Source organism: Mesoplodon mirus (genome assembly GCF_964341445.2).
Source record: "Mesoplodon mirus genome assembly, chromosome: 12".
Taxonomy (NCBI): domain Eukaryota; kingdom Metazoa; phylum Chordata; class Mammalia; order Artiodactyla; family Ziphiidae; genus Mesoplodon; species Mesoplodon mirus.
This window is the reverse complement of record NC_138988.1, coordinates 41,111,004-41,134,979: the sequence shown is the minus strand read 5'-3', so window position 1 is coordinate 41,134,979 and position 23,976 is coordinate 41,111,004. Positions and strand designations below refer to the sequence as shown.

At 58.3% G+C, this 23,976-nt stretch overlaps 1 protein-coding gene across 4 annotated transcripts; it reads left to right on the top strand.

Moving 5' to 3' along the window:
• Positions 1 to 1,680: 1,680 nt before the first annotated feature.
• PTH1R (parathyroid hormone 1 receptor) lies at positions 1,681 to 23,360 on the top strand. Of its 4 annotated transcripts, none has more exons than XM_082638905.1 (15): positions 1,686 to 1,788; positions 2,812 to 2,934; positions 13,112 to 13,214; positions 15,121 to 15,255; positions 16,871 to 16,981; positions 17,093 to 17,211; positions 17,380 to 17,474; positions 17,688 to 17,883; positions 18,379 to 18,532; positions 20,142 to 20,202; positions 20,570 to 20,636; positions 20,923 to 21,017; positions 21,678 to 21,819; positions 21,925 to 21,966; positions 22,628 to 23,360. In XM_082638905.1, the coding sequence occupies exons 2-15, from the start codon at positions 2,860 to 2,862 to the stop codon at positions 23,003 to 23,005; spliced, it is 1,773 nt and encodes a 590-aa protein (XP_082495031.1). In that variant the 5' UTR covers positions 1,686 to 1,788; positions 2,812 to 2,859; the 3' UTR covers positions 23,006 to 23,360. The 4 variants fall into 4 exon arrangements, with proteins under 4 accessions (XP_082495033.1, XP_082495031.1, XP_082495034.1 ...); XM_082638908.1 differs by having other exon boundaries at positions 21,682 to 21,819; positions 22,628 to 22,837; XM_082638907.1 differs by lacking the exon at positions 13,112 to 13,214 and having other exon boundaries at positions 1,681 to 1,788.
• Positions 23,361 to 23,976: the final 616 nt, after the last annotated feature.

The window sequence follows — 23,976 nt, the reverse complement described above, 5'->3', positions numbered from 1 at the left end:
AGCAGTCTAAACACCAGGACAAGAAACTTGAGGGTAGTGGGGCATGGAAGAGAGTATGGCCATAGAAATGTATGGAGAAGACCCTTGTGGGTACAGTCTGGGAGATGGGTGGGTTTGAGCAGGAGGAGGGGGTAGGTTGCCAGGAAAGTTGGCTGCAGTTGGACTCCAGTGGCCTTAGGGCTTGGGCTTGGGCACTCATTCACTTTGAAGAGAGGGGTCATCCCTGAGACAGGGGGCCGGTTCGAGGGCTCTGAGGAGCTCAATTTCCACAGGCTGAGCCTGGGGAGCCCCCAGAGTCCATGGGTCTCTCAGAAACCCAGAGAGATACCCACCCTCGGAGGCACTGAAACAGTAAAGTTAAAAGTGCCCTTTGAATCAGCTGGTCAGCTCCCCATTTTACAGATGAGGAAACTGAGGCTCAGACAGCAGGAGAGTCGTCGTGTCCAGGATACACAATTGGTAAGTGGGAGAGCTGGGGTTGCCACTTAGCCCGGATATTTCCTAGGGCCCTGACAGTCGCATTAGCTTCCTCCTGACCATCCTTAAAGCCCTTTGCTCCAGGCATCCCCAGGTCCTCCCTGCACCTCAGCTTCCCCACCTGATACTTAGAGGTCGTAGGCTTGGGGTCCGAGGTCCCCTCCTCTGAGCACTCCTGCATGCCCCCCTGGGCGGGAGCACATAAACCCCGCCCCCATCTGGCCTCTGCCCCCAAAGTCTCCTCCCGCCCTTTTCCCAAGTTGAGGGTCTCCAGTGGGCCAGAGCCGGCCAAGAGCTTTGGGGGGTGTGAAGGAGTGGGAGAGGGAGGCGGAACCCTACGGTGGGGGTACCGGCTGAGCCCTTGGTCTTGCGGCCTCTAGCCGCCCGGGGTGGAGTCAGGGGCGGAGCTAGAGAGGCCGGGCCGGCGTCTGGATGGGTAGGGACTCGGAGAGACCCGGACCCGGGAGAGACTGGGGAGGGAGAGAGAGGGACGTGAGCCCAGAGACGCGGGCAGGGACGGGGGCGGGTCTGGGGCACAGCAGACCGACCCACTCGGGAGATTCCTGAGGCTGGGGGTCCAGGCGAGGGCGGGGCGGGCAGGAGGGCGGTGGCGGAGCCAGGCTCTGGGGCTGGCGGCAGAGCAGCCTCTCCGGGGATCCCGGTCCAGCCTGAGCGGGAGTCCCGCGGGCGGACAGACAGCGCTGCGGCCGGGGGCGCGCGGGGTACCTCCAAGTGAAGAGGGCCTGCTTCGCGGCTGAGGGCCCCTATTCACCGGCCGTGGCCGGACGATCAGAAAAAATAACGTCTGTGCCTTCCCGGAGAGGAAAATGAAGCGGCGGGAGCGGCTCGGGCCACGTTCTCGGGCCCCGATGTCAGAGCTCCCCGGGCCCCGTCCCCTCCACACTCACATCCCGCTGCTGTGCGACCCCGGGCCGCGGCCTCTAGAGAAATGTCCTGGGGCAGGGGGCGGCGGGCTCCGCTCTGCCGCTCCACACACCCGCGTCGGAGAAGACGGAGCGGGGGGCGGGGGCGGGAGAGGCCCAGGGAGGGCGCGGGGGAGGGAAGAGGCGCCCGGGCCGCGGCGGGGGGGGGGAGGGGGAGCGGCAGACGCCGAGGCGAGGGACGCGCGCGGCGGGCGGCGGCTCCGAGAGGCGGCCGGGCGGGGGGCGCTGGAGGCCAGGCCGGCAAGGGGGGAATCCCAAGAGCTCCATGAAGTCTCCCCGGGGCCGCGGACGGGGCGCTGTCCTGGGGAGGCTGTCGGGGGCTCCCCGACACCCATGGCTAGGCGGGGGCCGCGGCGGCGCGCTCGGAGTAAGTCGGGGTTGGGGGCCAGCGGCGAGGGTAGCGGGCTGGAGTTGGGTAGGGTGACTCCGGGCCTGACCGGGGCGGGCGGGCTGGTTTGTCTCGGTGTCACTCAGCGGCGCCTCTTCGGAGCCCCGTGGAGCCGCCAGCCCCGCGCCGCTCGGCTCCGTGGCTTTTTTGGAAACTTGTAAATGTTTTCGTAGAGAGAAAAGGGGGAGGGGAGGGAGGGAGCGAGGGAGTGACCGAAACGGAGCTCGGGGCTGCTGGAAGAACGGAGGCCAAGGCCGGGGGAGCTAGAGACGGACTGACAGACAGGCAGAGAGACCGGGCGTCCCGGCCGCAGGCGCGCTCTAGCGGCGCGGGCGCAGGCGGGGCTCCGGCCGAGGATGGGGAGGGAGTGCCGGAGGCGGCTGCGGACGGGATGAGGATCAGAGGAGGCCGAGGGGCAAGGAGCTGGCGGCCCGATCGCCGAAGGGCTCAGTGTCTTTGCAAAGTTGGGATCGAGTACCCAAGCTGCACGCCCGGAGCTGCGCAAAACGCGTCCCCCCACCCCGCCCCCCTACTTGCGCTAGCCGCGGAGCTAAAAATAACAGCCCGTTCGCCCCCTGCAGACCGCGACCCCAACCCCTCCCCCGACCCCTCCCCCACTGGGCGTGGGGCAAAGCCACAGCTCCCAGTTCCCCAAAAGAAAAAAAAAAAAGAAAAGAAAAGAAAAGGCGGTGCGGGGGGAGAGGGGGGCGGGGGGCGGGCCGGGGGCGGGGGGCCCGGCCATATGGATGTGATTTCTCCTCTCCGAGGCAGACGGGCAGCTCCGCAGCTCTCGGCGCCCGCCCGCCGCCCGCCCGGCCCCCGGCTGCCTCCCTTCCTCCCTCCCTCTCTCTCCTTTGCGCTCGCTCCCTAGCCCTCAGCGCATGGGCCCCGCGCCGGGCCCCGGGGCCTCGGGCCGCCGGGCCTCCGGGGTCCCCTAGGCCCTGGCGTGGGCGGGGCAGCCCGGCCTGACGCAGCTCTGTACCCCACCACCACCACCACCAGGGCCGGCGGCGGCGGCTGCCCCGAGGGACGGGGCCCTAGGCTGTGGCGATGGGGGCCGCCCGGATCGCGCCCGGCCTGGCGCTCTTGCTGTGCTGCCCAGTGCTCAGCTCCGCATACGTGCTGGTAAGTCCCCCGCTCGCAGTCCAGGACAGGCTTCGGGCTTGCTCTGGGGTCCCTGGGCGGGGGCTGGGGGTGGGGGGAAGGTGTCCAGGGCTCAGAGGCTTGAGTTCCCCCAGTAACCTGAACTTTGGGTGGGCGTCCCCTCTGGCCCGGGATCCTCAGTGCCTGCTGTCTCTGGGGTGTCTGAACTCTGGGTTCCAGATGCCTAAGATTTCCCTATTTCTGAAGACTGGGTTGGGGTCCCAGGTCTGGAAATCTGTGGTTAGGGTTCTCCTATCTTCTGCTTCTCTGAGCATCACTGCTCTGTGTCTCCCTGGAAGATGACAGTGTGATCTAGAGGAAGATTAGGCTTTGGCCCTGATGTAGGATCACACAGACTTTGCTCTGGGGTCCTCTGTTTTTTGCATGTTTTGTTTGCAATCTGGGACACAGGGCTGTGGGTCTGAGGTCAGGGGGTAGGATTTAAGGACCCCTCAAGCTCTCACCTTCGCATGCACACACACATGCGTGCACTCATGCCCAGCTTCACCCAGACTGGAAGATGTCTGCCCAGGGAGGCGGGTATGGTGTGGCATGGAGGAGGGATGGAGCTCCCCTGAAGGAGACTGACCTCACAGAACGCTCCCACAGGAGAAACATGCTCCGGTGAGTGAGGAGACCCACATTCGTACCCTCCTGAGAGCAGAGGCCAAGAGGAGACCAGAGAGAGAAGAAGCGACAGTTAAGGTTAGAGAGAGAGAAGAGAGAGACAGAGACAAAGAAGATGGGGTGAGAGCTCCCCAGAGCAGGAGGAGTAGATAGACCAAGAATAGCAGAGAAAAATAGGGAGAGACTGGCGGAGGCCAAGAGCTGGAGACAAAGAGCCGAGTACCCTCCTCAGACTGGGCCAGGGTCTGGGGGCCGTTTCCTGGGGAGTCAGTCAGATCCCACAGCAGCCCTGTCCTGGGGGATCAGCCATTGCTGAGGAGACTGTCTGCCTGTGTCTGACTTCAAGGCCCCCGCTGCCTCCCCCTCACCTCCCAGGTGCGGCTATTTGCCATCTAGAGACACAGGCAGGCAGCCTTCCCCTGACCAGCTCCCCATCCAGGCAGAGCCCCAGGCGGGAAGGCAGGAGCTCTTGGATTCCTCCAGCTCTGCCAATGCCTGTGTAACCTTGGGCTATCCTTCTCCATGCCTCAGTTTCCCTATCTGTAAAAAGACACCAAGAAAGAAACATTTGCCTAAGAATCCCTTGATCTGAGGCTCTCCTCTCCTCTGCTGGCCTCAGTACACCCCATTCACTGTTGTCCATGCCCACACAGCATGGCACCCCAAAGCCAGAGACATCGCCCCATACAAGGATTTGTTGATAAGGAAACTGAGGTTCAGAGACGATCAGCACCCTGTGCAGGGACGCTCCAAACACTGGTGAATGCCAGGGCCCAGAGCCATTTCCCCAGCCTCCCCTTGGGCCAGGCTCACCTTTCCCAGGGCCCCTTCCAGGGTGTGTGAGCATAGCCACTGTGCAGAGCCAGCCAGTGTGGTCTGTGTGCACACATGTGTGCAAGTGACTGTAGAGGAATAGACAGGGTGATGGGCGTGGGTGACCTGTGAGTGTATCTGTGTGTCCGAGCAGGGCTCTGTGGGACTCAGCATGGTATTCTCTAGGTCTGCGTAGGTGCGAGTGTCTGAGACCTTGTGTGAGCTCACGTGTGTCTGAGGCTGTGGTCTGCACATGACTTGTAGAAGCATGGTTATGCATGTGTGTGTGTGTTTGTGGTCACATGTGCATCCAGGTCTATTGTTTTCTTGTTTTTATTTAATAAATGCTTCTGTAGTGCTGTCTGCTTGCCAGAAACTGTTCTAAGCACTTTACAATATTAGCTAGTTTAATCTTTCCAACAACCCTCTGAGAAAGGTTCTGTTATTGTCCCCTTTAACTGACCTTCACACAACCGATATGACCATTATTTGTTGCATGTCAACCAGTGCCAAGCCCTGTGCCTCTATGAGGGACCCATACTGATTTCCAGGGAAGCTGAGGCACATGCAGAGAATTTGCCCAGCTTAGCCCTGGCCCAAGGCTGAGAGTAGGAAAGAAGGAGGGGTGCCAGGGCTGGGTCTGCCCTGGGACCTTGTTGGGACATCTATGGCTGCACACTCAGGCCGTGAGTGCAATGAACCTTCCGTGGCTCCGGGGATAGAGGATATGGCCTGAGGGTCACCCAACACCCTGTAGGCCCCCTGACCTCGGCTGGAGCCAGCAAGAAACTGAGAGTCTGCCAGCTTCCTCTCCTAAACCTAGGGGATACTGCTTCCACCCTCAGCTGATGGACCCTGTCACCAAATCTATATGCTGCCTGCCCAGCTGGCCCCAGGACCAGGCTCACATCTTCCTCCATGAGGGACCTCATGGTTGGAGGACCAAAAAGTGTCCCCCTGGGAGGACACTGGCTGTGGCCAGACTCAGCTGGTCCATCTTGTACCCAGGGAACCATTCTCAGCAGGCTCCAAGGGCAGCTCAGCCAAGGGGCTCACTGTTAAAGACAGGAAGGAACAAACACGTATTGAACAGTGGCCGTCCCCAGATTCTGACCTAGAAATGGTCACAAATATTTTCTCATTCCATCTGTTCACCCACCCATTTTATGGGAAAGGGCCCTGAGGGTCACCAGTGAGTCTGTGGCAGAGGTGGGATTTGAACCCAAGTCTTCAGACTCCTGCACTGAGCTTCTACCTCCAAAGCAGGGTGAGGGCTCATACTGGCAGATCACTATGTCCCACTCAGGTTTTCTTTTTCTTCCTTTTCTCTCTTTATTTTTTTTAAAGTAGAATCCTTTGGTTATTTTACTTTTATTTTCTTATTTTAATTTCATAACTAATACTTGAATATGTTCTTTCTTATAAAAGAGTCAAGTAATACGGATTAAACAGAAGTTATCCTTAATTACTCCCAAACCCATTCCCTATTCTAGAGAAAACAATTTTAAACAGTGTGGGTGGGGGATGTCCTCCCAGATCTTTTTCCGTATATTTCCAAACAGGTACCTTTTTGTGTGCATATAAAGTAGATAGTTTTATTCTGTCATTTGCTGTCTGTTTGTTTTTATAAATTTATTTATTTAATTTATTTATTATCTTTGGCTGCATTGGGTTCATTGCTGTGCACAGGCCTCAGTAGTTTTGGCTCACAGGCTCTAGAGCGCAGGCTCAGTAGTTGTGGCGCACGGGCTTAGTTGCTCCGCGGCATGTGGGATCTTCCCGGACCAGGGCTCGAACCCATGTCCCCTGCACTGGCAGGCAGATTCCTAACCACTGTGCCACCAGGGAAGCCCCTCTATTTGTTTTTTAGTAAATGATAGCACTTTGTAGATAGGGCTCTGCCATATGCATTTTTCTACTTAAAGGTGTGTCTTGGAGATCTTCATGTCAGTAAATATAAATCTATCTTTTTAAATGCTGCATAGTGTTCCAAAACCTGAGATTCATTAGGCAGTCCCTAGGAATGTACATTTAGATAGTTTCATGTGTGTTTGTATGAGTGTGTGTGTGTGTATGAGAGAGAGAGAGATTCCAGATGGTGTCAGGGAAACTCCTTGAAGTGCCTTCTCATGTCCTTGTGTGACCATTTCCCTGTAGGATATTTCTAGATTCTGTCATTGCTGGGTCTGAGAACATGCATATTTTTTATTTTAATAGATATGGCCAAACTGCCCTCTAAAAAGCCTGTGTGGGGTTATACTCAACACTAGGAATGACGGAGGAGGTCTCTTCCCCACACCCTCTGTCTCACAGGGTAGCCTGAAGATTCTTTTCCTCACCTTTGCCATGGTGTCTCTTGCCATTTTAATATGCCAATTACCAGTGAGCTTTTGGACTTTTACATTGGCTTATTGTCCATCTTTTAAGAGCTTGCTCAGAGCCATTACCCATCTTTCTATGGGTTATTTGTCTTTTTCGTATTGATTCGTTGAAGCTTTTTATATCACCTGCCCTTAAACACCTCCACCCTCCACCCCAGCTCTGGGAGCTGCCTGTGGACAGAGCAGGAGGAGGGGGGCCGAGCCCTCCCGGGAACTTGGGTTTTCTTCGGAATGTTTTAATGAGGCATCAAGTGGCCTCCCCCAGATTCCTGTTGTGGGCCTTCTGGGGACACTCCCTGGTCCGGCCACCACATCAGGAAGGCAGCTCTTTCAGAGAGCCCCCAGGAAAAAGAAAGGGTGGAGTGGGGGGTTTGCAGATGCCTGAAATTGTCTGAAAAATATAGTGTGACTGGGAGAGGGTGCAAAGTTTTGCTCAGATTCTCAAAGACATCAGAAACCTCCAAACCTTTCAGAACCCCAACTCTGGGACCTACCTTGTGCAGAGGTGAGACCTGGTAGGATTTTGTTCTGCTGACCAGGTTGGGACCTGCCTTGTGCAGAGGTGAGACGTGGTAGGATTCTGTCCTGCTGACCAGGTTATGGTTAGGTTAGGTCATACCATCCATCTGGGCCTTGGTCCCCAAGCCCAGGTAGAGGCCACTTATGAAGATCCACAGGGTCCTAGCAGCCAACTCTGCCATCCCAGTCTCCATCCCACTGCCTGCCCTGAAGGCCTCCACGCTGGCCAGGATGAGAGGCGTCACAGTGCCTCCCCCCAGCCCCTCCCAGCCCCGAACACAGGCAGCCTGTTCAGGAAGGCCAGGCGAAGGGGAGAAAAAGTCAGCACTTGTCAGCCATGGCGTGGTGGGGCAGGAGCGTCCCCAGCAGGGAACCCGTCCCAGCCTGCTCAGGCCAGCCAGACAGACAGAAGGCAGCAAGGGCAGGGAGCAGTCCCTAGCCAGCTGGCATGGGAGACATCGAGGGGTGCCAGCACAGGTCCCAGTAGTGGAACCTGGAGAAGAGGGGCAGGAAGGCCAGGAGGTCATGAGGGGGTCTCCTGTTAGCCAAGGTTTTCTCCTTCTGGCTTTTCTGAAGGTACAAACTGTCCTTCCTCCTAATACGAGGGTGCAACTATCCTCTGCCCAGTTAGAGCTGAGCACAAGCTGCCATCACCATCTGATCACCTCTAAGTCTACCTCCATTCCTGAATTACCTTTGTGGAAGCTGCCTTAGGTGCTCTGCAAAGAGACTCTTGCTTGACACAGTGAAAGATAAAATCCAGAAGAACTCTGTGGAAAACTGGTATTGAGGCTGGCACTAGAGGATCCATGTGGCGGGGTATTTCCTCCTTTCTTTCCCTTCCTCTGGGGTTGTTGCTTCAGTATCAAGCAGACCTTAGCTCCATCCCTGGCCCTCTTCTTTCTGACTGTACTCTCGCCTCAGTGGCCTCATTTGTAAGATGGGGATGTTGGAGGAGATGTGGTTAAAGCTCCAGGGGCAATGGCTGGTGCCAACCTGTAGAGGGGCTCTCATGGGGTGGGAGACACTGGTCACATCCAGGGATGAATGTTGGTAGATCTGCTTTCTCTAGAGGTGAGCAAGAAGCCAGCAGCTGTCTTCCTCTGGGGGAGCAGGCCGACCCCAGTCAGAGCAATGGATGAGATGACCCAAGAGGGCATCCTGAGACTGACACCAAGCAGTAGAAGGAGCCTCTTTCCCAGAGACAGAGGTGTCAGCAGCTGAAGAAGGATCCCTTGTATTTCCTGCTTTGTTTTGCCTGGAGGAGGAGAATGTAGGCATGTCTGGGATCACAGACAGCAAGTGTGTGGAATTTGGCAGTTAGGAGAGGAACTGAGAGGAGTGGCCCTCATTTGGTCAGTGGCACGAAACTGACTCTCCACCACCACCGTCACCATCACACCTCCATCACCATCACTAGCCTTGACGTTGCCCCACTCACTGTCTTCACCTCCACCCCCACTGCCACCATCACTGCCATCTGCAGCTCCAACACCATTCTCAGTGGGGTCTCCCTGGGAGCTGAGTTAGAAGGAGCTGCTTGCCCCCTGGCGGGAGGGGTACTGAGCAGATGGCTTTTCTCTTCCTTTGAGCTTCTGAACTCAGGAAATGAGAAGCACATCCGGGCTTCTTGACCGCACATTACTTTCTCCCTGAGACAGCAGCTTCTATGTTTGTAGATAACATACTGGCTCCCAGCCCCCATCTGCACCCTGCCTGTGGCCCCACAAATACCAGCCCTGGCTCCCAGGCCACTTCTCTCCCGGCATATTCACAAACTGCAGATCATGCACATGTGTGCACACAGGAAGGTTCCATGTTGGAGGGTTGAACATGGGGGGAGTGCTACAGCCAAGCCCTACAATGATTAGGTCAGGGGAAGTCAGCTCTAACCCAAGACCGTAGGAAGGGTGTGGGAGGAACAGGGGTTTGGGACACCTGGCACCAGGGCTAGGTGACCCTATCAGTGGTGGGTATGGACTAACTGACCCTTGGCCATGACCCAGCTCCAGGTCCCTCAGTCCTCATCCGTGAGACCCGAGATGCACAGACTCTCTGGATCTAAAATGATACAAGTCTGAGTCCTCCTTACCAGGAGCTAGGCCAGGAAGAACTGAACTCTGCAGGAGGAAAGGGGCTGGTCGGGGAGGGCGCAGCGGTTGGAGCGGCCAGGCCAGGAGGAGAATCAGAGCTATCAGCATTTTCTGCATCACTCCATTAGAAAAGACCTCACTCAGGGCAGAGGCAGAGGCAGAGGAGGGGCCCTCCTGCCCCTTAAGCCCAAGTATAGGGGTCTGGCAGTGACCCTGAATCTTAGTGTGAGTCCAGGGTGGATCCAGAAATGCAGGGAGTTATTGGGGTGTCCTTTCACCCCCAAAGCTTGCCAGGCACACCTCACCTGCAGGCCCTCCTGTACTCCCTGCTCCCAATCCTCCTTGGAGTCCCACCACCCACCTGCTCCTCACTGTGGCCCCCTGGTCTCAGTCATCTACTAAGACAGTCTCCCCCTGCTTCTCTGGGTCCTGAGCCTGGGGGCACCCTTGGTGCCCAGCAGCACGGTGGCCCATAGCCAGAGGCGGGGAGCCATGACTTGGTGCTGCTGCTGATCCAGTGGTAATAATAGCAACCAGCTTTTTGTGGGCCCCACCCCTGCCCAAGCTTTTCATACAGGACCTCATTTAACCCTCACAACAGCCCTATTATTATCCTGATTTTACACGTGGGAGACTGAGGCACAAGGGTTAAACAGCTTTGCCAAAGATACAAAACCAGTCAGTGGTGGAGACAGGATTCAAGTACCGGTGCTGGTGGCAGAATCTCCTTAGATGAGGAGAGGGTGCAGCTGGAGGGAGAGGTGATGGATGAATTCCAGGCAGGGGAGCTGTACTCTGAAGCAAGCGGGGATGCTCTTGGTGTAGAGCTGCCCTCCACTCCTTGGGAAAGTGCTTTCTTGACTCCTTGGCTTGAATTCTTCTTGCTGCAATGGCAGTTCTGCCATGATTGGGTAACAGAGAAATGGGTCGTACAGTCCAGGGAAGCCAGAGATGGTGCCACCATCCCTGTGGGTGAAGGAATCTGGGGGCTATCTGGTGCCTGAAGCACATACCTTCCCCTCTCCTGGGCATTCCCAGACCCACCAGGAAATGAGACTCCAGAAAAGAGGATGTGCCTCCTCCTGGCCATAGAGGGCAGCAGTAGCAGTAGGTGGCGGCTGAGCAGATGCCTTGGGCCTGTGAGAGGGTGTGTGGGTCAGTTCCTGGTCGTCACCCAGCTGCACACCTGTCTGTCAGTCTGCCAAATGGGCAGTTTTCAACCCATGGCTGCCTGCCTTTAGTCTAGGCCATCAGCCATAACCCTCAGTGGGTCACACCAGTGGGCTAGTCTGTCTATCGGGAGGGCTGGTGTGCCAGACTTTGGGGACTGGTGGAAGCCTGTCAGCCACTCAGGAGCTTTTCCTCAGCTGGAAAAAATCTGGTGATTATCTGTTCATCTTGAAAGAGATGAAGGTGGGCAGAAGAAGGGGTGGTGGGGAAGGGGGCACGCTGAGGGAGTAAGGGTAAGATGATAGGAAAGGTGGTACTGACTGGTTACGGGGCTGGTGGGGACGGTGATGGCGATGCTGGTGGTAGTACTGGAGGAGGTGGTGCTGGTCTTGGTGGTAGTTGTGCTGGTGCAAACAGCACTGGTGGTGGTGGCGGTGACGGTGCTGGGTTTACCGACGGTGACGGTGGTTAGTGCTCACGGGGGCAGCGGTGCTGCTGCCGCTGCTGGTGGTATCGGCGGTATTGGTGGTGGGCGGCGTGGCGGTGGTGGTGGTGGTGGTGGTTACTGACAGGTGCTACTTGCAATAATGGAAATGGAGGTGAAAGGGTGCTGTAGTGGGGGTGCGATGGGCAGGGCAGCTACCCAGGGATCAGACCCCTCAGCCCTTGGATCCCCAATGCCAGAGGCACAAAGAGAACTTCAGGTTAGTCTTGGAGCCCCCTGGATTAGGGAAAGCCCGAGTTGTCCTCCCTCAAGTCCCATCTCCCCAGGGCTACTTCTGCCCCAGCCTGCTCAGCCTTAGCTGCGGGTGGGGGAAGTTAGAGGAGCTGTAGGGGCCAGCAGCAAGCACGTGGGAATCTCTCCAGCCCTTCCTGGGCATTGGGTCCAGCTGAGATCTCAGGGTCCAACTCAGACTCCAGTGATCCGCGAAAGCACGGACACCCACAGACATGCAGGCTAATGAGCAACCGTATCACACACTCGCAGACACACACACACGTGGACCTTTGCCCAGAGACATAGGTACACGTGCATGTTCACAGACACCTCAGGCTCACGTTCCAAATGTGCATGCTGGACGATCCCCACGTGAGAATATACAGAGACAGGGGCACACACGAGTGCACACACCAGCCAGACAGCGTTGTGCGCGGCCACTCAAGGCTGCGCCGCCACTCACACGCGCACACGCAAGGACGCGCACGCGCCTCTGCTAAGTGAAACCAGCAGAACCCAAGCCCAGCTGAGCCAAATGGAGACTCCTTGGCCCTAGAAGCCCTTGCTGCTGCCACCGAGAGACTCGGTCAATTAACTTCTCCCTGCAGCGGTCTCCCTGACCCTCCCGGGCCGGCCGCCCGCCCCCGCATGCTGGGGCCCGCCCCTTCCCCCCACCTCCACCTCCCTCCCCTGCCTCCTCTAGGCTCTCCCACCCTCCAAAGCTCCGCTCAGACTGAAGGGACCCGGCCCTGACAGGGGATGTCTGAGGGGATGCAGCTCTGCCTGTTGAAGGTCTAAGGGAACCAGGCTCTGTCCTGGGGGTCTGCGGGGACATGGCCCTGACTTGGGGGTGAAGGTGGGGTCTGAGGGGATGCACTAACCTCTTGTGGGTCCCACTCATGGGAGTGGCTGGGCTTGGGCACACTGAGTTCTTCCCAGGGCAGGATGCTGCCTTTACCCTCTGACTTCCTTCCAACCCTAAGTCAGGGAAACAGAGGCTCAGGGTGAGTCCCACCTCCGTGATGTTCCTGCTCCCTTTCTTAAAATGATGCCAGTGAATCCTCATGGGTGGCAGCCAATACCCAGGGTGTACGTGCTGGAAGGAAAGAAAGGAAGGACATTCCAGGCAGAGGGAACAGCAGGAGCAAAGGCCTGTCCACATCATCAGAACACAGGGTCTACTTGGATATAGGGAAACTTCCAGATAAGCAATGGATGTGGGTGACTCCCACCCACAGCCTGCACAGGAGTGCCCCGCCCAACCCAGACCACTTGCCAGCAATTTCTCCATCCTCTCCCTCTTGGGACCTCAGGGGTGGGAGGAGCTGAGGCACTCTCCATTCACCGGCAAAGCACTGACTGGGGAGAGGGCCAGGATGGAAATTGGTGACTCCCAAGGTCCTGAGGGCACTAGGACTTGAAGGAATCCAGGCCCCGTTTGTTTCCCCAGAGTTCACCACCCCTTCTCCACCCCCTCTCCACCCAGGTCCCCAATAGACAGCCAGGATCCTGTGAGGATCCACCCTGGGACATTCCATCCCTTTCCCACGTACCCCTGGGGAACAGACTGGACAGAGAATATCAGTGGCTGCAGCCTATGGGGTTACTATCGGGCAAGCAGGGGACAGCACCCCTCCCCCTTTTTTCCCTATGGTGGGGCAGGCCCTTCCCCTTGAAGCCGAGGCTTCCTGTGTGTACAGTGGAGCTATGGAGCTACGTAAGGCAGATTTCCCGCATTCTTTGGAAAGGGGGGGGAATCTCTCAAGGAGGTTGGGATAGCAGTCTGCCGCTCTGCTGGGAAGTCCTGCCTGCAATCTGACGAAGCTTCGGCTTGGTAGGTGGATGCAGATGACGTCATGACCAAAGAGGAGCAGATCTTCTTGCTGCACCGTGCCCAGGCCCAATGTGAGAAGCGGCTCAAAGAAGTCCTGCAGAGGCCAGGTGGGGGCGGGGCCAAAGGAGGAGGGTCTGGGGGCAAAGTCAGGAGACAGAGGGGCCAGAGGAAGGTGGGAGTCCAGGACACAGAACCAAGTGGCACCAAGGGAGGGTAGGTCCAGATAAAGTGGGCCAGGCCAAAGTGAGGACCAAAAATGGGGTGAGTCAGGTGAGATTAAAGTCAGCAGGCTCAGAGATGCACTGAGCCTCCCCTCCCAGGGTGGGGATAGGAGGTTATGGAGGCAACTACTGTCTGAATTACCTCGAACTGGCTTAGATCTAGTGAGGCCACGCCACGATCAGGAGCACTGACTAGGGCTCCAGACCCCGCTGGACTGGGCTCGGACAGCTTCCTGCAGGAGGGGGAGCTATCCAGTGCAGGTGCAGAAGGAATAATAGGTCTTTGAAAAAGGCCCCCTGGGCAAAGGGCAAGGCAGAGGTGTCCAGGGTCAGGAGAATGGGGCTGGAAGGGGAGGAGAATAGAGGGATACAGATGGGTTTCTATGTCAGTCACAGCCACTGTCCAGTAAAGGGTTCTTGATGGGGTAGGAAGGCTTCCTTCTACCAACACAGCATCTCCATGGGACCCCTGCCATGGTGAAGCTGGGAGGGGCACTCACCTGACCTCACAGCTCCTGCCCCAGTCTCAAGCTGGTCTCTTCCTTGAGTCCATTTCCTGGAAGCGGAAATGGAGCTTCATTAGCAACCATCCAGGCCTCTAACTTCTGTCTGATTAATCTCCTCAACCTGGAAGAGGCCCAGACCCCACCTGACTGGCAGGCAAGAACAGCTTCCTCCCCTGAGCTGGCCCTCAGACTGCTGGGAGAGGATGCTGACGCACACCCAGGACGCAAGCACACAGTGACATACCCTGGAGCCCACAGACATTGCTGCCATTCACAGGGACTCACATGGTCTCTGCAGTCACAGCCCTGCCCACCCTGGTCCCACCAGTGGCTCCCTGGTCCCCTGCCCCAGTCACGTCAGGGTCTGGGCGGTCCTGAACCCAGCCGTCTTTCTGGTTGTGGAAGCATGGAGGCACCTCCCTCTGCCCTCTCTTTGTTCACGATGGAGGCCTTCCCTTCCCACTCTACCTCATCCTGCTACCCCCACCCTACTGATGCCCCAGGGTGCAGGCAGGAAAATGGGCACAGCCATTCTATCCCAGCCCAGGGTGTCTGCACTCAGCTTCTCATTGTTGCCACAAACCCCGACATGGGAGGGCCAGGGGGCCTTGGCTTGGGCTGTAGCTGAAGGTTAGATAATGAGGAAGACTTTCAGCAAGGAAGAGAGACCTCAGGCATCTCTCCAGTGGAGGGAGAGGCCAGGCCCCATCTCAGATGGAGAGTCTCCAGGGTCCCTTGTGGAAGCTGCGAACCCCTTACTCGGGTATTCTAGGGCAGGGGATGGGGTAGGTGGGCTCATCTGTCTTCCCTTGACAACTGCACACTCTTGCTCTTGTCTTCCACACCACCAGCTTCTCGACCTACACATCGCTCCGGCCGGGCTTCATTTTCACTGTTTCACCTCTGTTGACATCACCACTACTGTCTACTTTTGCCATGCGCCCCCTGGTGGGGCCTTCATCTCCTGCGTGGGCTTTGGCTATGACTCCTGGGTCAGACATTTCTGCCCAGATTTACCGCTCCACCCACTCACTAGTTGATCCCACACCTGAATTGTGTTCGTTACCATTTGAACCCCTTGTTTACCGTCTCCATGCCGACTGATTACTTCTGCACCTGGCAAGCACTTTACAGTTTGTAAAGCACGTTCCTACCTGTCATCAGCCTAGGTGTCAGCAAGGCAGGGGACAACCCCCATTGTACAAAGGGGGAGTCTGAGGCAGGAGGGTAACCTGGGTCTTCTGCTGTAGTGCTGTCAACAGCCATAACTGCCCTAATTTCTCCAGCTGACATAATGGAATCAGGCAAAGGATGGGCATCTGCATCCACATCAGGGAAGCCCAAGAAAGAGAAGCCATCTGGGAAGCTCTACCCTGAGTCTGAGGAGGACAAGGAGGTGTCCACTGGCAGCAGGCACCGAGGTACGTCTGTGCTTGCATGCATCCATCTGAGACCGACTCGGACCCACTTGCCCCACTGCTCTACAGCCTTCATGTGAGCTCATGCTCCTCGGCTCTTGTAGAAGGGGAGGTGCTAGGAGGAGACTCAGCCAAGGGGGCAGAGTGTGGAGGGGGCAGGCAAGCTGGATGGACTAGGGCCCCCAGGAGATGTGGGCAGAGAACTTGACCGCACACCTCAGGGGTGGACCCAGGGCTGTGGCCCCTCCCATGGAGAGAGATGACAGAGAACCCGGGAGACAGAGGGGCAGGGAGAGGCTGGGAGAGACCCAGAGACAAAGAGAGGCAGGAAGAGACAGGGGACCAGGAGGCACACACTGGGACTGGGACTCAGGGTGTCAGAGGAGGGTGCATCAAGACACATAGTGGGGTTGGCCACAGAGACAGAGCAGGACAGAAGGGCAGCTGTGAAGGGGTGGGGCCAGACAGTGGGACAAGGAGGGCAGAAGAGAAGAGAGGGAGGGAGGTGCGGGCTGCATTGTCCCTCAGGGAGGTAAGGAGAGACAAACGCAGAGCCCAGGCTGCAGCCACAGGGCCAGTTTGAACCGGCTGGGTGGGCAGCAGATTCCAGATGGGCCACATCTGGGAGGCTGTGGTCACCCTGTGGCTCCCCAGGGATCAGAGGAAATTGTGGGCCTGGCCAGGCAGGGCTGGGAATATGGTGCCCAGGACAAAGCCTTTCACCAAGCTGGGGTGGGTCTAGCCATCAAGGCAACCTTCCAGGGTGGCTGGAGAGACCTGTGGTTGGAGCCCTGCAGGGGGAAAGAAGGGAGCTGGGAGTGCAAAGTGGAGGATTCAGAGCCTGGAGACTCTCCAAGGTCACTTAGCATTTTTGCTGTGAGGCTGGAGCCCCAAAGTGGGATGTGTCACCCTGCCTTGAATCCCACAGTTAGCACTTACATTTGGGGGATTATATGTACCCCACGAGTGGTCACCAGAGTCTCATAGCAGGTGCTCAGGGCGGGTCTTGGATAGTGGTGGAAGTGCATATCAATCCCAATTTCCCAATGAAGAAACTGAAGTGCAAAGAGGGTAGACACCTGCATGAGGTGGGCAGCTCTTCAGGAGTCCAGCTGGCACTGGAAACTAGACCTTCTTCCTCTAGTCCATGGTCCCTGGGCAAGGAGCACATAGGAAATATTCTCAGCCGAGGGACAGTTAGTCTGGGAACTTGCTCTTCTTTAGGGACACCTGGAAGGTGGGACCAAGAACAGAGAGAAAAAAGAGAGGCCTGGCTAGGGGCTGAGCACCAGAGGACGGCAGGGCCCTGGGCTGTATGACTTTGGTAAATCACTCGCCTCTCTTGGCCTGCGCCAGCCAATCTAGAAAATAGGACCATTACCAGCACCTGCGTAGAGGGTCTGTAGGGAATTCTATGAGGCCAGGTGGGTGCAGGGCACAGTAGGGAGTAAGGGCTCAATACATTCTCTCCAGAATGCTCCAGGCCTGAGTTCTCCAGTCTTGGGGCACACCTATCCCTGAGGGAGTCAGAGACCACAGGTGTGTTTATTTCTCTGGGTCACTAACCATGGATCTGACTGATGTCCCCCACCTTTTCTGTCTATCTCTGTGGTCACAGGGCGCCCCTGCCTGCCAGAGTGGGACCACATCCTGTGCTGGCCGCTGGGGGCACCAGGTGAGGTGGTGGCCATGCCCTGTCCTGACTACATTTATGACTTCAATCATAAAGGTAAGGCAGGCTGGAGTAGGGTGGGGACCACAGGGATGTCAGGACTTGGAGCTCAGGGCTTCAGTGGTTCCAGACCTCTCTGCCTGCCCTGACCCTCCTACGGACCTGCAGGCCATGCCTACCGTCGCTGTGACCGTAATGGCAGCTGGGAGCTGGTGCCAGGGCACAACCGGACATGGGCCAACTACAGCGAGTGCGTCAAGTTCCTGACCAATGAGACTCGTGAACGGGTGCGAGGCTTCCCCCTCCCTAACCTGACCCGTGTAAGGCCACCCCACTCCACTGTTGACCCCTGAACCTAGTCCTGACTCCTCCAGAAACCTTAAAGTGGCCTCTGACCCTTAACCTGGTGCTCACCCCAGTCCCGGGGCTCTGACAGTAACTCCCCACCTGCACAGGAGGTGTTTGACCGCCTGGGCATGATCTACACTGTGGGCTACTCCGTCTCGCTGGCCTCTCTCACCGTGGCTGTCCTCATCCTGGCCTACTTTAGGTGGGCGGGGCGAGGAGTGGGGCGGGGGTCTGGGGTGGGGAGGGGACGTGGTCGGGGAGGGGCCGAGGTGGGGGGCGGGGGGCGTGATTGGACCGGGCGGAGGCATGATGTCTCTCTTCCCCTCACTGTACCCCTGTACGCCAAGCCCCGCTTCGTGCCCTCCCGCCGCGCGTCCCCGTGCCCCCACCCACGGTGTTGCTGCGCGCTCCGCAGGAGGCTGCACTGCACACGCAACTACATCCACATGCACCTGTTCCTGTCCTTCATGCTTCGCGCCGTGAGCATCTTCGTCAAGGACGCGGTGCTCTACTCCGGCGCCACGCTTGATGAGGCTGAGCGCCTCACGGAGGAGGAGCTGCGCGCCATCGCCCAGGCACCGCCGCTGCCCGCCGCCGCCGCCGCCGGCTACGTGAGTGCCCCCTCCGGCGGCCCGCGCCCGCCCGCGGCCCCTAGCCACCAATGGCTTCGCGGGAGCCCCACCCATCCTGCGGCGCCTCTGCCCTCGCGCCTGCCTGTCTCCTGCAGCCACGCGCTTCAGGCCACCCACCTCTCTGCGTCCATTGCACCTCTCAGCCCTGCTTCCAGGCCCTGTTGCCCAGAGCTTTGTGAGTGTTCCCCCTCCCCGCACTTTCATCAACACTCCTGCCTCGGCCCCGGACCCCCAGTCACCCCACCTCTTCACCTTGATCCCCCAACCCCGTCGTCAGTGCCCTCCTGCCTGGGCAACATCGCCTCCACACACACCCCTCAGCCCCTGCCCTTGGTAGAGCCTGTCCCTTCCTCACCAGCTTGACAAGCACCTGTCATATCTTACCAGCACCCTCCCACTGCCCATCCCTCAGCCCAGCCCAGCCCTCCCCAGATGCAGGCCCTGCTTTCTGGCTAACACCAGCTGGTCTCCTAGGTGGGCTGCCGGGTGACTGTGACCTTCTTCCTTTACTTCCTGGCTACCAACTACTACTGGATTCTGGTGGAGGGGCTGTACCTGCACAGTCTCATCTTCATGGCCTTCTTCTCAGAGAAGAAGTACCTCTGGGGCTTCACGATCTTCGGCTGGGGTATGCAGGCACGCAGGCAGTGAGGTGCAAGCAGGGTGGGACCACGGGCGGCAGGGTCAGAGAGTGCCACTGAGGGGAAGGCACCCATACAGCGTATCCTGTGCCGGATGTGGGGCAGCAGGTGGTGAGCCTTCTGTGACTGACTGCCCCCTGCCGACCCCAAGCTCAGGGAACAGGGCTTGGCCAAGGGTTAGGGTTCACTTGGGGTTGTCTCAGCCTGGAGTTGGGGCTCATCACCTGGAGGCAGGTTCACCCAGGGTTGAGGCTCAGCCCAGGAGAGGGAGGGGGGGACTCTCAGGTCAAGATTCCACTCAGGATCAGAGTGGATCTTGGGTCAGAGGTCAGCCTGGGGCTGGAGTTGGAAGGCAGCTATTCTCACCACTGTGTCACCACTGCTGGGGCTGGAGTTGGGATCTGGAACCTTCCCTCCACCGAGCCCCACTTCTCCACCAGTCCCCACGCTGCATGGAGCTGCCCATGCTTCTGCCACCCTGCCCACAGGGTCCATGGCCTAGAACTGCAGGCCCTGGCTCTAGCATCATCTAGGCTTCAGCAGCTCCTCTGCAGAATGGGTTGCTAGGGTTCTGCACTCCTCCCTCCACGGGCTGTGGGATCGACTTACCAATAATTGTCCATTATTGTTGGCAGCTCCAGAGCTTGGCCAGGCTCCGGGGCAACTGGCCAGACTGCAGAGGGGTAGGCTGGGTGGCTGGAGCCCTCCCTGCGCTCAGCACCTAGAGGCCCTCACATCAACAGCCATAGCCTCCCTGCCCTTTGGTGGACACTGACCTTGACCTCATCCATGGCAAGCCCCAGAGTTGCAGGCTGATGTGGGCTCTGGGGCTAGAGTGTATCAGTGTGGGCGGGAAGCACACAGATAGGGGAACACAGAGAACTTTGTGGCACAGGAATGTCACAGCTCTTTTCCTCGCATAAACCCAGGTCATGCCCTGCCCTTCCCAAGGGTACCCCGGGCCTAGAATGAAGTGTGTGGGGGCAGAGGGTGGGGATTTGGGCTCCTTCCTAGAGGCAAAACTCACTCAGAGGTACCATGTACCATCTGAGTTGGCTTGGGCCTGGGCACACTGAGATTTCCCTGTAGCCCTTTACCCATCCTGGAACAATAGCACACCCTATCCAGCCTCATCCATGGGGCTAGGACTTTTTAAAGGGTGGCAGTGCTGGAATAGAAAACCCGTGATGATAAGCTCCCTCCCTCACAGGGAACCCCTAGCCCAGAGCAGCACCCTTTAGGGGAGGGGAGGGCAGAATGGACTGGGTGTGGATAAATTAGTGATACCTTATTCACCAAGTGCCCAGCAGGAGTGCATGTGTGGTACAAGATGCAGAACCAAGATGAGGGCAGAGGGCTGAACAGGGTCCTGAGGGCTGGAGCCCTGAGGGGAGGCTGTGCGGACAGCAGGGCAGCACATGCAAGAGTAGGGCTCTGTCACCAATTAGCCCATGTGCCCAGGGTGAGGGGGGTCAGGGACAATGGTGGGCTAAGCTGGGGGTCACCAGGGATGAGGGGAATGGGACTGGCAAGGTGGGCTGAGGAGAGAGACATCATGGACAGTCCCTCACACACTGTCTCCCTCTGTGCCCACAGGTCTGCCCGCCATCTTCGTGGCTGTGTGGGTCAGTGTGAGAGCCACCCTGGCAAACACCGGGTAGGTCCAGATGGTGAAGTGGGCAGGAGGCTCTGACACAGGCCAGAAACACCCCTGCTACCCTCTTTCTCTGTAGAGCATATGAGGGGCACCTCCTGTACCCTGGCCCTGAGTGGCCCAGTTTCAGGAGTTTTCAGTTCAGCTTCAAGCTGGGTACCCGCTCAGGGTCAGTGGAGGCTACTTCAAAAGGGACCCCGGAGGATGGCCTCAGGCCTGGCCATATATGACACTCCCCTGTCCTGTGCTCTTGGTGGGAGTTGGGGGATAGCTAGCTAATGTCAGAGCAGACCAGCTCTGGAGCCTCCCTGTGGGAAGGCTCAGGTTGGGAACGGCAGGGGGTGGGGGCTGATGCCTCAACCTCCCCCAGGTGCTGGGACTTGAGCTCCGGGAACAAGAAGTGGATCATCCAGGTGCCCATCCTGGCCTCCATTGTGGTAAGCAGGGGTGGCCACAGAGCTGGGTCGGGGTATGGACCATGGGTCCCAGTGACCAGCCCCTGATAGGGACCTATAGAGGCTTCCCTGGACCCCAGGGTTGGAGCCACAAGGCCCAAGAAGCAGCTGATCCCCACCCGAGTCCACATGGGGAAAACAAGGGCCTAAGGAGCCACCTGGAGACACAGTGGCAGAGCAGAGCCTGGGCAGGGTCATGGGTCCCAGAGTCCTTGCCCCTCTCTGCTAGGGTGCGGCCTCGAGACGCAGCCCTCCCTCACTTCCACAGCTCAACTTCATCCTCTTCATCAACATTGTCCGGGTCCTCGCCACCAAGCTGCGGGAGACAAACGCTGGCCGGTGTGACACGCGGCAGCAGTACCGGTGAGCCACACCTACCGTGCCCAGGCTCCTCAGGGTTCAGGGGTCATCCAACCCTAGCACCATGTACAAAAGCAGACAGAGGTTCCAAGAATGAGCCTGTCTCAAGGAAGGACTCAGCTCCTGACTCCCTGGCTGGCCCTGCCAGCAGTGATGGGATCTTGCCTGGCTGCTGGGGACACCCCAAAGCCAGGCTGGGCCTCTTGGTGCTAGGCCCTGCACTAGAGCCGGGGTCTGGGCAGGACGAACCCAGACTTCTCCTCAGAGGGCTGGTCGCAGGGAGTCTGAGAGACAGGTGGGCAGTGGGTGGCCTTGAGAAGGCGGAAGCTTGACTGAAACCTGAGGAGGGACTTTGGGATACCAAGGTAAGGCCACTGGGGAGTGGGTGAGTGCCTGCAGAGGGACCAGCAGGTGCAAAGGGCCCTGGGACAGGGCGACATAACTTGTGGTCCACTCTGGGACACCTCAGAATCCAGGGGCCCTGTTAACACTTTGCTGAGAAAACAAAGTGTCACTGGCTCAGGTGAGCTGGGCTCCCCCGCTGGCTGCCAGAGCCTCGGGCCTTTTAGTGGCTTCTGGAGCCTGGGGTTGGCAGGTCGGGGTACACAGCGCCTGTTGAGGGGGAAGTGGCTCCACCCTGACCCCCCTGCCCCGCTGGCCCAGGAAGCTGCTCAAATCCACACTGGTGCTCATGCCGCTCTTTGGCGTCCACTACATCGTCTTCATGGCCACGCCATACACCGAGGTCTCAGGGACGCTCTGGCAAGTCCAGATGCACTACGAGATGCTCTTCAACTCCTTCCAGGTGCGCAGCCCTGTCTGAGGGTGAGGGGCGGGTGGGGTTGGGGAGGCTGCTTCCACCCTCTCCAGATGCAGCTCTGGGCCCTGACCCAGTACCCTCTCTCCACAGGGATTTTTTGTTGCCATCATATACTGTTTCTGCAATGGCGAGGTAAGCGGTGGGCCACGCTGGGGCAAGGCAGGAAGGACGCAGAAGTGCCTGGGGAGGATGGGTGGAATTCCCTGGTGGTCCGGTGGTTAGGACTCCATGCTTCCACTGCAGGGGTCCCGGGTTCGATCCCTGGTCGGAGAACTAAGATCCCACAAGCCGCAAGGCGCAGCCAAAAATTAAAAAAAAAAAATTTATTAAAAAATGAAAAAGAAGTGCCAAGGGTTCCCGAGTCTTGTCCCTTCATTCTTCTGCCTGGTTCTTACTCTGTTCCTCCAAGAACATCCCTGAGGACGTTCTGAAGGCAGAGAGAAGTCTTTCCAGATGATTCAGGCTGAGGATGCGCTAGGATTTGTGGGCAAAGCCAAGTATCTTCCCAGCCCCATGGTTGAATCGTCTGTCATCCGGATTGAACACCCATCCACCCTTGGGGTCATTTGAGCTTTCTAGATTCTGGGTGTGTCAATTGCCTGCAGCCAGGCGCCATGTTCTGAGAATGACAGGATTCTTCTTGGCCTTGAAATTTTCCAGTAATAGCCTGTGCCTCTTTACATTCAGTGCTGAGTGTTGCAGGGGCAGGGATGGGGGCACCGCTGGGGTTGGGGACATGTGGCAGAGGGGTTAGGGGCATACCTGACCACCCACCCTCCTCCTGCCATCCCAGGTACAGGCTGAGATCAAGAAATCCTGGAGCCGCTGGACATTGGCACTGGACTTCAAGCGCAAGGCACGCAGCGGGAGCAGCAGCTACAGCTACGGTCCAATGGTGTCTCACACAAGTGTGACCAATGTAGGGCCCCGCATGGGACTTGGCCTGCCCCTCAGCCCCCGCCTGCTGCCTGCTGCCACAGCCAATGGCCACCCCCAGCTGCCCGGCCACACCAAGCCAGGGTCCCCAGCACTTCAGACCACACCACCTGCCGTGGCCGCTCCTAAGGACGATGGGTTCCTCAACGGCTCCTGCTCGGGGCTGGATGAGGAGGCGTCTGCACCAGACAGGCCACCTGTCCTATTGCAGGAGGAATGGGAGACAGTCATGTGATTGGGGACCTGAGGGTTGGACCTGTGGACATAAGGGTGGACAAGCGGACCAAGAGACAGGTTGTTGGACAGTTGCCCACTCAGGACTGGGGCTGGGAGGACAAAACAGGAAAAAAAAAAAAAAAAAAGGGAAAAGGAAGCAGCGTGTGGCTTCCTGTGGTCTGAACTGGGCACCTATTCCAGGAGGGGAGGAGCTGGGAGCCACGGGGGTGTTTTCTTGGTCTTACCTCAGGAGGGGGTCTAGGAACCATGGGCCAGTCCCTGGGGGGTCGGGACCCAGCCCGGCAGAAAGGGCCTGAGAGAGGCCCCTGTCTAAGCCTAGAGAAGCTCAAGTTTGCTGGGTCATCAGCACCCCAGTGGACCCATGCAGGAGGAGGGCCCCAGCCTTTCCCTGTCTCCAGTTGTCACCTCAGCTGCTCCCTGCACTTGTACACAGGCTCCATGGGCACCCAAGCTGCCTTTGGCCCAGGCTTCTCCAGGCCATCTCTCCTCCTGCTGGCCCCCAGTCACTGTCACCCAGGGCTGACAGATCCCTTGGGTCCCTGGCCACACCCCCAAGCCTTGGGCCCTGCTACAGGCCCCTTTCTGCCTGTCTAGTGGCCACGCTATGCCCTTTGGAGGCTGGGGCCCTCAGGGAACCCTCCAAACGTGACCCCCAGCCCCTACCCTGGACCTGACACACCTCTAGCAACCAGACAGAGGGTGCAGAGGCAGTGCCAAGGCCATCAGGTGAGAGGTGGGCTGGGGTCTCTGCTCTGGTTAAGGAACTGGGGGGCAGCCAGGGACCTGAGGCCAGAGGCTGGCCGGGGTGGGTGTCTGCAAGGCACAGCACATCCACCACTGTGGATCCAAGGTGGTCACTAGCATCCCCACCCGATACCCACCCACCACATTACTTGCCCCCTCAGCCCCTGCCCACCACAGTCTTGGACTCTAGAATGGCACAGGCCCTCCTCAGCCTGACACTCTGAG